General features: G+C 37.1%; 1 protein-coding gene, 1 long non-coding RNA gene and 1 other non-coding gene across 36 annotated transcripts in view; 1 reads left to right on the top strand and 2 right to left on the bottom strand.

The window, feature by feature from the left end:
- Window positions 1–17,529, bottom strand: part of NEK11 (NIMA related kinase 11) — a 323,672-nt gene that overhangs the window by 248,537 nt on the left and 57,606 nt on the right. For 5 of the 34 annotated variants that reach the window (XM_063704181.1, XM_063704179.1, XM_063704180.1 and 2 more), the window contains one exon: window positions 3,482–3,607. The exons of the other annotated variants lie outside the window; for them this stretch is intronic. In XM_063704181.1, coding sequence (XP_063560251.1) covers window positions 3,482–3,607 — 126 coding nt within the window. The remainder of the gene's footprint in view (window positions 1–3,481; window positions 3,608–17,529) is intronic. 34 annotated transcript variants of the gene reach the window in all.
- On the top strand, window positions 8,310–8,416 carry LOC115934103 (U6 spliceosomal RNA). The gene has a single exon (XR_004069951.1). It is a non-coding gene; the product is annotated as a U6 spliceosomal RNA (small nuclear RNA).
- Window positions 8,760–13,299, bottom strand: LOC129532675 (uncharacterized). The gene is made up of 3 exons (XR_008678515.1): window positions 13,095–13,299; window positions 9,693–9,847; window positions 8,760–8,969 (listed from the first exon to the last, which is right to left on the bottom strand). It is a non-coding gene; the product is annotated as an uncharacterized lncRNA (long non-coding RNA).

The following is a 17,529-nucleotide window of genomic DNA, read 5'->3' as shown; positions in this document are numbered from 1 at the left end:
TGCAAAAATCTATACAAAAGGTCAATGACACCAAGAGTTGGTTCTTATAAAAAATAAACAAGATTGGTAGACCTCTAGCTAGATTAACAACAAAAAAGAGATCCAAATAAGCATAATCAGAAATGACAAAGATGATATTACAACCAATCCCATAGAAATACGAAAGATCCTCAGAGAATACTATGACCAACTTACACACACAAAATAGAAAATCTAGAGGAAACACATAAATTCCTGGAAACACACAATCTCCCAAGACTGAATCAGGAAGAGATTAAAACTCTGAATAGACCAATACTGAGCTCTGCAATAATAATAATAATAAAACCTACCAACCAAAAAAAGTCCTGCACCAGATGGATTCACAGCTGAATTCTACCAGTTGTACAAAAAGAACTAGTACCAATCCTACTAAAACTATTCCAAAAAATCGAGGAAGAGGGGCTCCTCCCTAATTCACTCTATGAAGCCAGCAACTGCCTAACACCAAAATCTGGCAAAGACACAACGAAAAAGGAGAACTTCAGGCCAATATCCATGATGAACATAGATGCAAAAATCCTCAATAAAACATAGCAAACTGAATCCAGTAGCATAGCAAAAAGTTAATATGCCAAAATCAAGTAGGCTTTATTTATTTATTTATTTAGAGACAGAGTCTTGCAGTGTCACTTGTGGTGGAGTGCAATGGCACGATCTCAGCTCATTGAAACCTTGGCCTCCCAGGTTCACACGATTATCCTGCCTCAGCCTCCTGAGTAGCCACCAGCTAATTTTTTATATTTTTAGTAGAGACGGGATTTCACCATGTTGGCCAGACTAGCTGCAACTCCTGACCTCGTGATCTGCCTGCCTCAGCCTCCCAAAGTGCTGGGATTACAGGCATGAGCCATCATGCCCGGCCCAAGTAGGCCTTATTTTTGGGATGCAAGGTTGGCTCAACATACACAAATCAATAAATGTGATTCACCCCCCACATAAACAAAATTAAAAGCAAAAACCATATGATCATCTTAATAAATGCAGAAAAAGCTTTTAAGAAAATCCAACATCCATGATAAAAACCCTCAACAGACCAGGCATTAAAGGAACATACCTCAAAATAATAAGAGCCACCTATGAAGAATTCTCAGCCAACATCATACTGAATGGCAAAAACTGGAACCATTCTCTTTGAGAACTGGAACAAGATGAGGGTGCCCAGTCTTACCACTCCTATTCAACATACTACTGGAAGTCCTAGCCAGAGCAACTGGGCAAAAGAAAGAAATAAAAGGCATCCAAAACGAAGTCAGCTATCTCTCTTTGCTGACAGTATGATTCTATTCCTAAAACACCCTAAAGACTCCACCAAAAGACTATTAGAACTGATAAATAATTTTAGTAAGGTTTCAGGATACAAAATCAATGTACAAAAATCAATAGCATTTCTATAAACCAATAATGTCCAGGCTGAGAGTCAAATCAAGAACACAATCCCATTTAAAATAGCCACAAAGAAAATGAAATGCCCAGGAATACAGCTAACCATAGAGGTGAAAGATCTCTACAAGGAGAAATATAAAACATTGCTGAAAGAAATCAGTGATGACACTAATAAATGGAAAAAACATTCCATACTTATGGATTGGAAGAATCAATATTGTTAAAATAGCTATACTGCCCTAAGCAATCTACAGATTCAACACTATTCCTATCAAACTACCAACATCATTCTTCACAGAATTAGAAAAAACTACTCTAACATTCATATGGAACCAAAAAAGAGCCTGAATAGCCAAAGCAATCCTAAGGAAAAGAACAAAGCTGGAGGCATTACACTACCTGACTTCAAACTGTATTATAAGGCTATTGTAAATCAAAAGCATGATACTAGTACAAAAACAGACACATAAACCAGTAGAACAGAATAGAAAACTCAGAAATAAAGCCACACACAACCATCTGATCTCTGACTAGGCCAACAAAAACAAGGAATGGAGAAAGGATCTCTTTTCAATAAATGGTCCTGGGATAACTGGCTGGCAATATGCAGAAGACTGAAACTGGACCCTTACCTTTCACCACATACAAAAATTAACTCAAGATTGATCAAAGATTTTAATGTAAATCATCAAACTATAAAAATTCTAGAAGAAACCTAAGAAATGCCCTTCTTGACATTGGTCTTGGCAAAGAATTTCTGGCTAAGTTCTCAAAAGCAGTTGCAACTAAAACAAAACAAGCGGGACCTAATTAAATGAAAGAGCATCTGCACAGCCAAAGAAACTATCAACAGAGTAAACAAATGATGTACAGAATGGAATAAAATATTGACTAATGATGCATCCAACAAACGTTTAATATCCAGAATCTATAAGGAAGTTAAATCAACAAGGAAGAAAAAAAAAAACATTTAAAAGTAGGCAAAAGGTCAGGAGTTAGAGATCAGCCTGGCCAACATGGTGAAACCCCGTCTCTATGAAAAATACAAAAATTAGCCTGGTGTGGTGGTGCACACCTGTAATCCCAGCTACTCAGGAGGCTGAGGCAGGAAAATCGCTTGAACCCAGGAGGCGGAGGTTTCAGTGAGCAGAGATTGCGCCACTACACTCCAGCCTGGGCAACAGAGTGAGACTCCGTCTAAAAAAAAAAAAAAAAGTGGGCAAAGGACATGAACAGGCACTCCTCAAAAGAAGATATACAAGTGGCCAAGAAACATATGAAAAATGCTCATCATCACTAATCATCAGAGAAATGCAAATCAAAACCATAATGAGTTACCATCTCATACCAGTCAGAATGGCCATTTTTAAAAAGTCAAAAAACAGATAAGTAGGTTGCGAAAATTTTCTCCCATTTTGTAGGTTGCCTGTTCACTCTGATGGCAGTTTCTTTTGCTGTGCAGAAGCTCTTTAGTTTAATGAGATCGCATTTGTCAGTTTTGGCTTTTGTTGCCATTGCTTTTGGTGTTTTAGACACGAAGTCCTTGCCCATGCCTATGTCCTGAATGGTATTGCCTAGGTTTTCTTCTAGGGTTTTTATGGTTTTAGGTCTAACGTTTAAGTCTTTAATCCATCTTGAATTAATTTTTGTATAACGTGTAAGGAAGGGATCCAGTTTCAGCTTTCTACATATGGCTAGCCAGTTTTCCCAGAACCATTTATTAAATAGGGAATCCTTTCCCCACTGCTTGTTTTTCTCAGGTTTGTCAAAGATCAGATAGTTGTAGATATGCGGCATTATTTCTGAGGGTTCTGTTCTGTTCCATTGATCTATATCTGTTTTGGTACCAGTACCATGCTGTTTTGGTTACTGTAGCCTTGTAGTATAGTTTGAAGTCAGGTAGCATGATGCCTCCAGCTTTGTTCTTTTGGCTTAGGATTGACTTGGCGATGTGGGCTCTTTTTTGGTTCCATATGAACTTTAAAGTAGTTTTTTCCAATTCTGTGAAGAAAGTCATTGGTAGCTTGATGGGGATGGCATTGAATCTATAAATTACCTTGGGCAGTATGGCCATTTTCACGATATTGATTCTTCCTACCCATGAGCATGGAATGTTCTTCCATTTGTTTGTATCCTCTTTTATTTCATTGAGCAGTGGTTTGTAGTTCTCCTTGGAGAGGTCCTTCACGATTTACAAGAAAAAAACAAACAACCCCATCAAAAAGTGGGCAAAGGATATGAACAGACACTTCTCAAGAGAAGACATTTATGCAGCCGAAAGACACATGAAAAAATGCTCATCATCACTGGCCATTAGAGAAATGCAAATCAAAACCACAATGAGATACCATCTCACACCAGTTAGAATGGCAATCATTAAAAAGTCAGGAAACAACAGGTGCTGGAGAGGATGTGGAGAAATAGGAACACTTTCACACTGTTGGTGGGACTGTAAACTAGTTCAACCATTGTGGTAGTCAGTGTGGTGATTCCTCAGGGATCTAGAACTAGAAATACCATTTGACCCAGCCATCCCATTACTGGGTATATACCCAAAGGACTATAAATCATGCTGCTGCTATAAAGACACATGCACATGTATGTTTATTGCAGCACTATTCACAATAGCAAAGACTTGGAACCAACCCAAATGTCCAACAATGATAGACTGGATTAAGAAAATGTGGCACATATACACCATGGAATACTATGCAGCCATAAAAAATGGTGAGTTCATGTCCTTTGTAGGGACATGGATGAAATTGGAAATCATCTTCTCAGTAAACTATTGCAAGGACAAAACACCAAACACCGCATGTTCTCACTCATAGGTGGGAATTGAACAATGAGAACACATGGACACAAGAAGGGGAACATCACACTCTGGGGACTGTTGTGGGGTGGGGGGAGGGGGGAGGGATAGCATTAGGAGATATACCTAATGCTAAATGACGAGTTAATGGGTGCAGCATACCAGCATGGCACATGTATACATATGTAACTAACCTGCACATTGTGCACATGTACCCTAAAACTTAAAATATAATAATAATAATAATAATAATAATAATAATAAAATAAAATAAAAATAAAAAGTCAAAAAACAACAGATAATGGCAAGGCTGTGGAGAAAAGTGAATGCTTACCCAGTGTTGATGGGAATGTAAATTAGTTCAGCCACTGTGGAAAGCAGTTTGGAGATTCCTCAAAGAACTCAAAACAGAGCTATTATTCAACTCAGCAATCTCATTACTGTGAATATACCCAAAGGAAAATAGATCATTCTACCAAAAAGACATATGCATGCATAATGTTCATCACCACACTATTCACAACAGCAAAGACATGGAATCAGCTTAGGTGCCCACCAATCATTGATTGGATAAAGAAAATATGATACATATACACCATGGAATACTCCACAGCCATAAAAACGGAATGAAATCACGTCCTCTACAGCAACATGGATGAAGCTGGAGGCCATAATCCTAAGCAAACCAATACAGGAACAGAAAACCAAATATCACATGTTATAAGTGGGAGCTAAACATTGAGCACACATGGATATAAACAGAGGAACAACAGACACTGCCAACTACTAGATAGGGGAGGGAGGAAGGGGGATGTGAGTTGAAAAACTACCTATTGGGTACTATGTTCACTACCTGGGTGCAATATACCCACGTAACAAACCTACAGATGTACCCTCTATAACAAAAATATGTCAATTTTTTTAAAAAGACAATTTCCTGTGCTTCGTGTGGTCTTTATAAGTCTTTTGATCACTCAAGAAAACAGTTCTCTCTATTTAAAAAGCTAAGGTTTTTCTATAATTATGTAACTTTCTTTGAAGTATTTTAATTATCACTCTGCTTAAATGACTACTGTTGCCAGTGACCTATGATCCTATTTTAATTAAGTATTTTAAACCCTTTGACATTTTTTAACCACTTCTCAAAATCAAGCATTAAATTAAGGCCTTTCGACCTCAAACCAACTTTGGAAGTTTCCAAACTGACTTCTGGAATTTCTCAAAGGAATTTTTTCCTCTCTTCTTATAAAAAAGAGAGATGTTAAACTAATTAGGCTTATTTGATGTGTTAAATTGCATGGGAAGCATTGTCAAATAATAAGTGTTGCTGAACCATCTTTAAGTTATATTGCATGAGTATGTTATTAATATGTTTTCCAGAAATTATATGAAATTCCCAGAAACTTGATAGTCTTGACATATTACTATCACTTGTAATTTTAATTTTTTAAAAATACTGTATATACAGAAAAGGAAACAAAATTTTCTTGTCAATTGCATTATAATTAATTTTCATCAGACATTTAACTATTATCATTTAAAGTCTTGCCATCCACAGACAGTTAATTGTTTTACTTTGGTATTTTCCTGAAAGCTACTGAAAACAACTATAAACCTAAATTTTTCATCTTTGAGGGGATTCATGGAAAGAACTCTGACAACATAGGTTTCTGATAACCCTAGGTTCACCCAATTAGATTAGATAAGAATTTCTAGAACGCTAATGAATAAATTGATTGGTTCATAAAACCACTAACCCCACATCAAGCAGAACACCAATTAATTGGTTGCTAAGGAAATGCTTTGGCAGGTTTTCATACTAAGTCAGCCAGTACTGAAATTGTTAAGATATACAATTTGAATGAGCTCCATAAGATTGATCCAAGTCAATTTACCTATGATGAACTATTTCATAAACAATGCTTTGTGCCCGAATTGGAGAAATCAACTGGTATTTAAAAGGATGTAAATTCAATGTTAAGTGTGGGCTAATGGAGGGCTTGGACAGTTGCTTGGTCCTTCTTGAGTCCTTAAAGCTTTAATTATTAAAAGCTCTGTACTCCTTAACTCATCACAGGAGAGATAAAATAATCCCAATTATTTAAAAAAATACTGGCAGGCTGTCTGTTCTAAAATTCCTAAAATGGTTTATAACCACTGTCTGGTTTGTCAAACCCATAATTTTGACAAGACAATAAAATACTCAGATGATACATTTCCAGCACCTGCTGGATCATTTGAATACTTACAGATGGACATCACTCAATTCCTACCTTCAATGAATAGTTTCTGGATGTACAGAAGCTTTCCCGTCATGCAGGAAGGTTGCTGATATAACAGTAGCTAAAAGGTTATCATGAAATGTGTTTACTTTATGGAATATTCCTGGAGAAATTTCCAGTGGTAGAGGTGCTCATTTCACTGGACAAGTTATAAAGCAGTTAAATAAGTTATTACAAACAAAATGGTATTAGGCAAAGCTAACTGAATTGACTGTATTGCCTTGTTCAAAGGTATTACTGATTGATGGCAGTCAGATCCACCCCCCTTGGAAAACACAGATTGACCCCTTATAAAATAGTTACCGGAAGGTGTATGGCCCTAATAATAGAACCTCACGAATCTCACACTTTTATAAGTTCTGACATGACTTAATATTGAAAGATTTTAATGCATTATGCTAACGTATATTTTTACCAGTTAAAAGAAACTCTTTGTGACCCACCAGCTGATGACAACTAGATCTTTCATGATCTAGAACCCACTGAATGGGTCTTTTGGAAGCAACACCAGAGAAAGACTGCCCTTGAGCCTCACTGCAAAAGACCATACCAAGTTCTTCCCACCACCCACACTACTGCAAAATTTCAGGGCCTCAAGCCTTGGATCCCTATATCTCAACTCAAGAGAGCCCCTCCAGACTCTTGGGACAGTAAATCCACTGGAGATCTCAAGGTAAAGCTGACTAGGGAAGCTTTTCTCCAGAAGCAAATGGCATCCTAGATGTGGACAGCTTTCCCAAGATCACAGGTCAAGACTGTTCTCCTCTGTCACTATGAAATCTTTGTTTTCTTTTCTGTTTATATATGGCAAGATAATGTGATAATTAAGATTTCATAATTGATAGCTTTTGCAGGGAACTAGACTGAATGTTGACCATGTCATGTTAAACCTGAATCCCTACATGATCTTAGAGATATTCTAGTTCACCATGTAACAAATTTCACTAATATTCCAAGGGTGACTATTTGTTCAAATTGCACATCTGGGCTAAGCGCAGTGGCTCACGCCTGTAATCCCAGCACTTTGGGAGGCAGAGGCGGGTGGATTACCTGAGGTCAGGAGTTCGAGAACAACTTGGCCAACATGGTGAAACCCCATCTCTACTAAAAATACAAAAATTAGCCAGGCGTGGCGGCACACGCCTGTAATCCTAGCTACTCAGGAGGCTGAGGCAGGAGAATTGCTTGAGCCGAGGAGGCGGAGATTGCAGTGAGCTGAGATCATGCCACTGCACTCCAGCCTGACAGACAGAGCGAGACTCTGTCTCAAAAAAAAAAAAAAAAAAATTGCACATCTGGTTCTTTCCACAGGATTAGGTTTTTAGATTCATATATTCAGACTCTTGTTTAAATCTAATAGTAGGAAAAACCTATATTGAGGGGTTTGCAGCTAAATTATGCCAGAAACTAAGAAAACCAAAAGAAAGATAAGTTGACAGTTTGTAGACAACTTTATAACCCTAATCCCTTCTTACTGGTAAGAAGTAATCTACCATACAATGATTCAATAATGGACCCTTGGATAAATATTACCAGTGCTTCCCAATTGGTGATTTCTAACACACAAAGTATCACACAAGGAACTGTCTCTTGTGCCCCTCCAGGATATATTTTTATCTGTGGAGGATTTAATGATCAACCATATGTGTGGGCAACTCCTTGTCTCAAGTGGAAAATAAAGGACCAATGTGGATTAGAGATTCTAACAGTACCATTGTCACTTCATAAGCAACTGGAAACTGAACATTGTTCTGTATCTCTTAATTTGTGCCATGGATTAACGAGAAATTGTGCTTGCTTTGGCAGCACATATACTAAAATTAGAACGATACAGAGGAGGTTAGAATGGCCTCTGTGCAAGGATGACACGGAAATTCATGAAGCGTTCCATATTTAAAAATAAAAATAATAAAGAGGAATTTTCCAGCAGGCTTAAATCACTCTAAATGAGCATCTTTTGTAGAATGGTTCTTCTTTGGCTTGGCATAAATGTATATAGAGTTATTATTAGAAATCTGTCTCAAATATTAGCTACTATAGCTGACTCTATTGCAAAGGCTATCGTTGCCCAGAATCCTTTATAAATTCTCTTGCTAACATTGTTTTAGACTGTTTTGGACTACTCGATGAACATGGGAATATGTATGCAGTGGCTAACATCTCATGCTGCCCTTTCATAAATATGTCTGATATGGTAGAAACTCAGTTTTAAAAAGTAAACAAACAAGTTACTTGGTTAAAACAAGTAGATTCCTCTTCTGGCTCATTTTTTTGATTCATTTTATTATAATTGTTTTGGTTCATGGTGGCCTCTGTTAAGGAATACACTTCACTCTCTTAGTATTATCCTCCTGATAACCATCACAATAGTCTCCCTGATGTTCTATATTCTCTCAAGTGTCTTAAATGCTCATATACAGCCATCTGTTGTACATCAAATGGTCTCACTACTGTTAAAACAACAAAAACACAAAGAGAACATAAGGAATCATTCAACTAGCCTGATGCCATGAATTATGTATTTCATATCAAGACCAAACAAGTCCATGACAATGGTGACAGAGTGGCATCAATGCCCAATTTTGAGAGACTGACTAATAGGGAGAAATTGTTAAATTAACTTAAATTTGGCCTGAAGCTGCCTCCATACCTTGCATTCCTGTGCAGCAAACCTCACCCTAACGTAGTATGTAAACAAACCAATACACAGAACAAATAGCTGAGTTTCAGCCAATCACAGGCAGCCAAATCATCACACCATGCCCAAATAAGGCAAATGCCTAGCTATAGCTAATCAAATGATTTCTCTGGTTTGCTTTTGTGTCCATCCTATAAAGGCTCATTGCTCAGGTTGCTGGGCAGAAAGAGCTCTCTGAACTTCTTCTAGTTCTGAAGTTTGCCCAATTCAAGAAATTTTTTGTGTGTGTGTGCAAGTAAACTTTGGTAAATTCAATTTATTTAAAGTTTTTATTTTAACAGTTATAATACTAAAATTTGGAGATATTTGTGCATTAAAGTAGCGTTCCTATCAGGAATTTATCCCCAAACTGCAATGCTGCTTTTCACATCCTATTGTCATTTTTAAACTGTGTTAAAGAAATATTAAATTCTATACATTTTATATCAACTTCTTTATTTTTTGTGAATGAGCATAATTATGTTTTCTGGGTTACCTTGCCATATGGATGCATGCTCTCTGAGTGACATTTATTGTTGGTCTGACAATCACCTGCTTACAATCTTTCAAGTGGAAGGAGAGATGCAGAACAACAGATGTGGGTAAAAGTTGTGTGTCTGTTTCCTGCATTGATATTAAGTGCCTGATTTCCTGTAATTAAATAAATATATATTTAGACTATTGAAGGAAAAACCAGAAAAGGGCCTTCAATAACAGGCCTCAAAGTGAAATGTCCAAAGGAAATAGCCAAACTCCCCATTGCCTTCTGGGTAGAACTTTAAAAAGAAGAAAGATATCTGTTGTTAGCATTAAGCAAGGGCTATGTGAAATCAACAGGAAGAGAGAACACTGAAAGATTAAATTAATCCAAGATCTGTGTCTTGTGCTTCTTAAGTTATTCTTCCTATTTCCATTTTACATGTTTATCCTCAAGAAAAACTATTTGTTTTGCATTTACTGTGTTCTTTAATAAACACAGCCAGATGCAATCACTCATATCTGTAATCCCAGTAATTCAGGTGGCTGAGGTATGAGGTAGGATGATCACTTAACGCCAGGAGCTTGAAACCAGCCTGGGCAACATAGCAAGATCCCATCTATAAAAAACAATTTTAAAATTAGCCCAGCCTGGTGTCATGCCTATATTCTCAGCTGCTTGCGAGCCTGGAGTGGGAAGAGCATTTGAGTCCAGGAGACTGAGGCTGCAGTGAGCTATGATTGCACCACTGCACTCCAGCCTGGTGACAGAATGAAACCCCAATCTCAAAAAACACAAAAAATAAACAAAAACCTCTGATTTTTTCTAATGATTTAATTATGATAGACAAGTCACTCAAAGATTTAGACACAACAAATTATGATTTGACACTACAAAGAAATGCAGTTTTTAGTCTGATTTTAACTCAGCAATATGAAAAGCATTACTTTCTTTCTCTAAGCTGTCTTTGAAGTAAAAAGCTAATGTTTTTGATGAAATGTAATGTGTTGGTCTAAGAAATTCTTATTACAATATCTGTAAGTATATTCTGTTTTCTTAACTTTGTCCTTGAGAAATATTTAATAGTGACTTTTATTGCTAAAATAACTTTCATGAAAAATGTATTGACTTTAACTGACCCAAAATTAATATTGCCCTAAGTCTATACAGCTATCAAAAAATGTTTTCCTTCACTAAGATTATCCCTTGAAGGTTGCAATAAGAGATTTGATGTTAACTTCTAAGGTTTTGAAAATCTGTAACCCAAACTGTAACATTTGATGGATTAATAGTATCTCCTCCTTTCACCACCCCAGTTAGCCAACGACAGATTGCCTTTGAAATGCCGAGGCTTTAAAGAAATGAAGAACAACCCAAATTCAGTGTTCTTAACCCCACCTTTGATTGTTATTATCAAATTTTAAATCCCAAAAGGATTTGATTTTAAAAATTAATCCTTGTATTAACATTGGCAATCAAAGCACTTACAACCTTAAAAGACAAAAGAAGAGCATTCTCAGAAGCCTGAATTTAAAACAAAAACAAAAACAAAAAAATCCCTGCAATGTTTAAGGCTAAAAGGAACTTCAAAAATTATTCTGTCCTACTTTTTATTTTAAAATGAAAAAGCTTCCGTTATTAATTCGCTGGATTGACAACTTAAAATGCTCTTCCTTCATACCCTACCATATCTCCATTAAATAAGCATTCTTCCAGTGGACCTCAAATATTATGCATCAAAATCTTCCAAGTTGCTTGTTTAAAATGCATATCCCTATTATCATCAATTATCATTATCATTATCATCAATAACTCTGACTCAGTAAATGCAGATTGGGTGCAGTGGCTCATGCCCGTAATCCCAGCACTTTCGGAGGCCAAGGCAGGCAGATCACTTGAGGTCAGGAGTTCGAGACCAGCCTGGCCAACATGATGAAACCCCGTCTCCACTAAAAACACAAAAATTAGCCAGGCATGGTGGCACACGCCTGTAATCCCAGCTACTCGGGAGGAGGCTGAAGTAGGAGGATCACTTGAACCTAGGAGGCAGAGGTTACAGTGAGCCAAGATCCCATCACTGCCCTCAAGACTGGGCAATAGAGCAAGACTCCATCGCAAAATAAAACAAAATAAAATAATGAAAAAGCTTCCCTTATTAATTCACTGGATTGACATTTTAAATGCTGTTCTTCATAGCCTACCATATCTCCATTAAATAAGCATCCTTCCAGTGGACCTCAAATTTTATACATCAGAATCTTCCAAGTTGCTTGTTTAAAATGCATATCCCTAGACATTAGCAACAATAACTCCAACTCAGTAAATCCACATAGACCCAAGGAATCTGTATTTTCAACAAGCATCCTTCATGACTCTAGGGCAGGTGGTCCATGGAACAAACTTTGAGGCATGATGCTAGGCAATAATATAAACAGGCCATGTACTTAATATTTATCCTGTCAGTGGAAACATTTTGTCTAAAATTTGAACAACTCCAAAGGCAAAAGATGTACTTGAGAAAGGCAGGGTTGAATAAGAGTCATTTTACAATAACATGTTTTTGAAACTCTGTTTCATTACTTAGGAGAATACCAATAAATGGAGGTAAAGGCAGTGAGGGAGGAGATCCTTTGTCATTATATTGTACAACCCCAGGACATTTTCTTAGAATTTTGGAAGTGCACTTTAAGAGACTGCATAAAATGTGGGGGAAATGTCAAGCCACATTATGCTCTTAAAAGCAAAACAAGAAAAAAAACAGCTTCTAAATAGGTACTGAAGAATGCCATGCAGTATTATGATTTTCATTTCTAATAATATAAATGAACTTCTTGAGTTTAGTTAGTATTTTTTTCAAATTCTTTTAGAGATAGTGTTATTTTTGCTGAGGTAAATGTAGATGAATAAGAAATGGCAGAACTTATTCTTGATATGAAATAATGTGAAATAATGCTTTTATCTATAAAGCACAGGGTTTTTTAAAAAAAACCATTTGAAATAAATTAGTGTGATTCTATTTTTAAACACTTGTATTTATATAAATTCATATGACAGCCAAAGCCTTACCCCAAATGTCATAAACTCTACTGGGTTTGCAGATTGCTTTCTATTAGTGCATTAGTGCATTTCTTTTAAATGAAACTAGTTTTGCTTTTCAATTGTTAGATTTAACAATTTTAGGTAAAAATCAGTGGTCTTATTTTTTATTGTTTTTCATTAAAAGGTCAAAATATTTCATAGTTTAAGAAAGAAAGTAAATGGAACAAACCAAATGACTTTAATTTTGATACTTATAAAAATCACAAATGGATCAGTTTAGGTATATAAAAACATTAGACACTCGTATTATTTACAGCCTTCCCCAACTGGACAAAATCTAGACCCATAGAATTGACACAGGATAAATTCAGGGAGGCCTACCTACTCCTAGATGGAGCTGCCCAGGAAAATCAGAGGGCCCCGATGGGACCCACCACTCTGAAAACAATGCTTAGTTCCTTCAATCAGCAGCAATCCCAGCAATGCAAACCACTGAAGACAGTCCTGAGGTGTGGACAGCCCCAATGTGTGGATGCCTGATTTGAGTTCACAGTAGGAAGGATGATCACCAATCAATGTCACAATGGTCAAATTCCAGGGGTGTCCCTCATCTATAAATAACCAATTCTGGGGGGTGGTGGTCCCAAACAGGCTTCAGGACTATAAGCAGTGGCTCTGAAGCACAGAAAAGGATTTGTTTCTAATACGAGACATAACACACCCAATATGAAGTTCTACAAGGACCCTCTGAGAACTAGTAAGCCTGGTGGCTGCACGTCATTGCCAAATTTACTTGTAATAGTCTATTGACACGCACTAGAGATTCAAGATTGCAAAACTCAACCCGCTTACTTGGTTTGTTTAAATACTTTTGCATAAAAAAGAAACATATGAGGAAATTTCAAATGTTCCGTTTTATAGTACAATCAGTTCGGAAAGTACTTGCCTCAAAGTTACTATCAGGCCTATTAGTGGTTAAGAATTTGCGGCCGGGCACGGTGGCTCACGCCTGTCATCCCAGCACTTTGGGAGGCTGACGTGGGTGGATCACAAGGTCAGGAGATGGAGAACAACCTGGCCAACATGGAGAAACCCCATCTCTACTAAAAATACAAAAATTAGCTGGGCGTGGTGGCACGCGCCAGTAGTCACAGCTACCCGGGAGGCTGAGGCAGGAGAATTGCTTGAACCTGGGAGGCGGAGGTTGCAGTGAGCCGAGAGTGTGCCATTCATTGCACTCCAGCCTGGCAATGAAGTGAGACCCTGTCTAAAAAAAAAAAAAAAAAAAAGAATTTGCATATTTCTTCCTTTTGGCATGAATCCTCATACTAAAGGCTGCACGACAAAATCTCAGAGGTAAAAACTAGCTTTACTTCTAGAAAACAGCTGGAGGGAGGAAAGGGGGGTGAGTAACAGTGAAATAACGAAGAATTATAATAACTTTCATTATTGAAAATCTAGGAGGAAAGCTCTGATAGTCACTTTTTCAACATTCATTATTTCAAATTCCTTTAAAAACAAAATACATGTTATACTCTCTTAAGAAAAACGGGTCATAGAAATGAAATAATTTGCTGAAGGAAATGGACAAAGATTTGAATAGAAGATGCCAAAGTCTACACACTTTCCACTATTTAAAACCCTATCTAGTCTTCCATTGAGAGAAAATAATCATATCATCACATTAAAATTCGCATTTGTGTACAAATAGTTTATGTGAATATGTATATGTATTATAGAAATAGAGATGGATAAAGACACAGAAAATAATTGAGAATAAGCCAAGAAAAGGAGCAGCTATCCCAATACCCCTGGTCCTAGTTCTGCCCTGGATTTAACAGTCAGAAAATCACTCCAGTCTCTGGGGTCCTGTTTCTTCATCTGTAAAATGGAATTAATAAGCAAGAATTTACTTCTCCTCAAAAAAGGATAGGGGCATGTTAAAAAGACATAGGAGCCAGTCTGAAGGAACCCCATTAGCCAAAGTTGGAACAATTTGAGCAACAAAATAAACAGTGACGGTACTGGGTGTAACCCATATAATATTTTAAAATCCATGAGTTCATACTAATATAAATAAGTAACTGAAAAAATACATGGATGGAGGAGAAGCAGCAGCTCTTCCTTACAGTGGAATACCAATTAGTAAATACAGAAAGAATGAGAGAAATATATAATCACAATTAGGTAAAGAATAGAGAGTAAGAATCGCCACAGGCAACTTCCACTGAAAGAGACTAAAATTAATGAGTGAAGATTTGAAAAGAAACAGGCTATTATTAATAGAAAACTCTCAAACTATCTTACCCAGGATATTTATCAATTTCAAAGGGAAAAAATAGTAACTTTACAGTGAAAAACCCCACAAGACAGAACCTTAACCAAGTGATCAAAGTTAACATCATCAGTAATAAGATACAGCTGGTACCCCTTAATATGATGTACTGAGAAGAATACAATACTACTATTGTAGTAGTCTTGCCAAGAATATGTAACCTCAATCTAATCGTGATAAAACATTAGACAAACCCAAACTGAGAGACATTCTACAAAATAGCTTGCCAGTTACCCATCAAAAGTGTCAAATTCATAAAAAACAAGGCAGGAAAGGGAAATTGTCACAGATTAGAGGAGACTAAAGAAATAGAACTAAATGCAATGCAGAATCCTGGATTGGATCCTAGAATAGACCAAAGGCATAAAGGGGAAAACTAGTAAAATATTAATTTTCCTAGTTTTGATAATTATACTATGATTATATAAGTTGTTAAAATTAGGGAATGTATTTAACTGCAAACATATTACAATTAAAGGTGAAGTACTGGGTTCCTAAATCACATCCCATGCTTTTCTACCTCTGAGCCTTTTATCACATCATTCCATTTAGCTGAAATGTCCTTGCTCTATTCTTCTTGGCCAAATCTTTCCCGTACTGCGAACTCAAATAGAATGCTAGCCCCTTCATGGTTCCCATGGTCAGAAGTCATTTCTCTCTCCTACTACCCCCACAGCACTTTAACCATACCCTTCCCATAACACGTACCACACTCCCCCTTGTATTTTAGCAACTGATATAAATGAATCATTAATCCTACCTGACAATTCATTAAATATTATCATATTATCTCTGTTATGCCACACAATGACTATAATTGTATCTGACACAGATCTGGAGCTCAGTAATGGCTTTTGGAAAGTCCCTTGATTACAATTGCCATTGTGAACTTCAAGTTCATAAGGCATCAATAAATAATCCAGATTGCCAACGTATTCATATGCAATGAGAGCTAGAACTGCCAAGGCAATAGGGAACTCATCTCAGGTTAGCCAGCATATTTTTTCCTATTAGAGGAGACATATATGGAAAGCTAAATTAGGATCAGAAGGTTGCCTGGGAAGCAAGGAGAACAAGTCGGGCAATTTTCGTGAATAAGAGCAACAGGCTAAATGGCTTGATCATAAAACTACACTCACTACAGGGCCAGACTTCCTTGTTCTCAGCTCTGGGCCTCATCTTTGCTTAGTGCTCCACCAATACTGACAAATTTTTCCTTTATGACTATTTGTCTATTTCCACACTAACTATTCTCTCCTTTTGAATTTTTTTAATTATTTATTTTGCCATTCTCAGCCCTGGCTGCATTTTAGAATCACCTGGAGAACTCTCAAAACCCTGATGCCTGGGCCATTCCCGAGGATCAATTAAATCAGACTTTCCAGAGGTGGGCCTCAGGCCTCAGGATTTTTGATAGCTCTTCAGGTGATTCTAAGATGCAGCCAATGTTGAGAATTAGTACTACATTGATAAAATTTTTATTTACCTATGTTAATGTCACCAAGCAGAAAATAGGCAAGTCCAACATTTCCTGCCTTTTTCCCTGATATCATATGTTCTCTCCACCACAACCACTACCACCACCCTCTCCTGAAGATATGTGATCTCACCCATTCTCTAGTGTGTCTACTAATTTAATGCCTAGGTTTCTGGAGATGCCTTGTCTTCACCCAAATGGAAGGCTTTCAGGCAGTATCTCACAGGTCTCCAGTGCAGCACATTGTTAGGTATATCAGCACAGTAAGGTAGGACAAAATACTTTTAACATATACAACAGGTAGAAGGATTCAATATTTTATCATTACCATTAGTGTTTGACAGAAATGAGGTGGGAGGCAGCTCGAACCAAGAGGTAAAGAATACATCAAAAAATATCTTGAGTGCTAACTTCTTTGTGGTTCACTATGTGGCTCCACGATGTGATAGAAAAATGAATCAGAAAAAGATCAATTCCACATGCTGAGAATCTGACATGGCTCATATGATGTAAACTGTGCTTTGTAACATGAGAGATAAAGATTCTGTGAGAGTCGAGGGGATTGGGATTGGGGTGGGGAGTGATTTCTAGCCAGGAGTTTATGAGGGGCTTTGTTTATGGGAAAGGAACCTTGTTTATTGGAAACTTTGATTATGAGAGAGGAGGTGGCATTTAAGCTGGGCCTGGGAGTCAGGGTAAGATTTTAAGATGTGGGACTAGGAGGAAGGGCATTCTCAGAGGATATGGCCTAAGCAAAGATGAAAAGGTGAGAAACTGTGGAGGATGGGCAGTGGTTCCATTTCCTTCCTACATGGAGGAAAATAGAAGACACCAATATTTGAAATATTCTGCCATTCTGGTAGTTTTGGAACTATTCCCCATCAAAGATTTGGTTAAATCTTGACCAGAAATTATGAGAGTTCAGTTGTCTGCTGTTTTACACTCATAATCTGATGTATGTGTCCAAAGGGTTAGGTAGTAGATGCAGACGCCTCACTAATGCA

Source organism: Gorilla gorilla, chromosome 2 (genome assembly GCF_029281585.2).
Source record: "Gorilla gorilla gorilla isolate KB3781 chromosome 2, NHGRI_mGorGor1-v2.1_pri, whole genome shotgun sequence".
Classification (NCBI taxonomy): Eukaryota; Metazoa; Chordata; class Mammalia; order Primates; family Hominidae; genus Gorilla; species Gorilla gorilla.
Note: the sequence above shows the minus strand (reverse complement) of the source record. Positions and strands in the feature narration are given on the sequence as shown.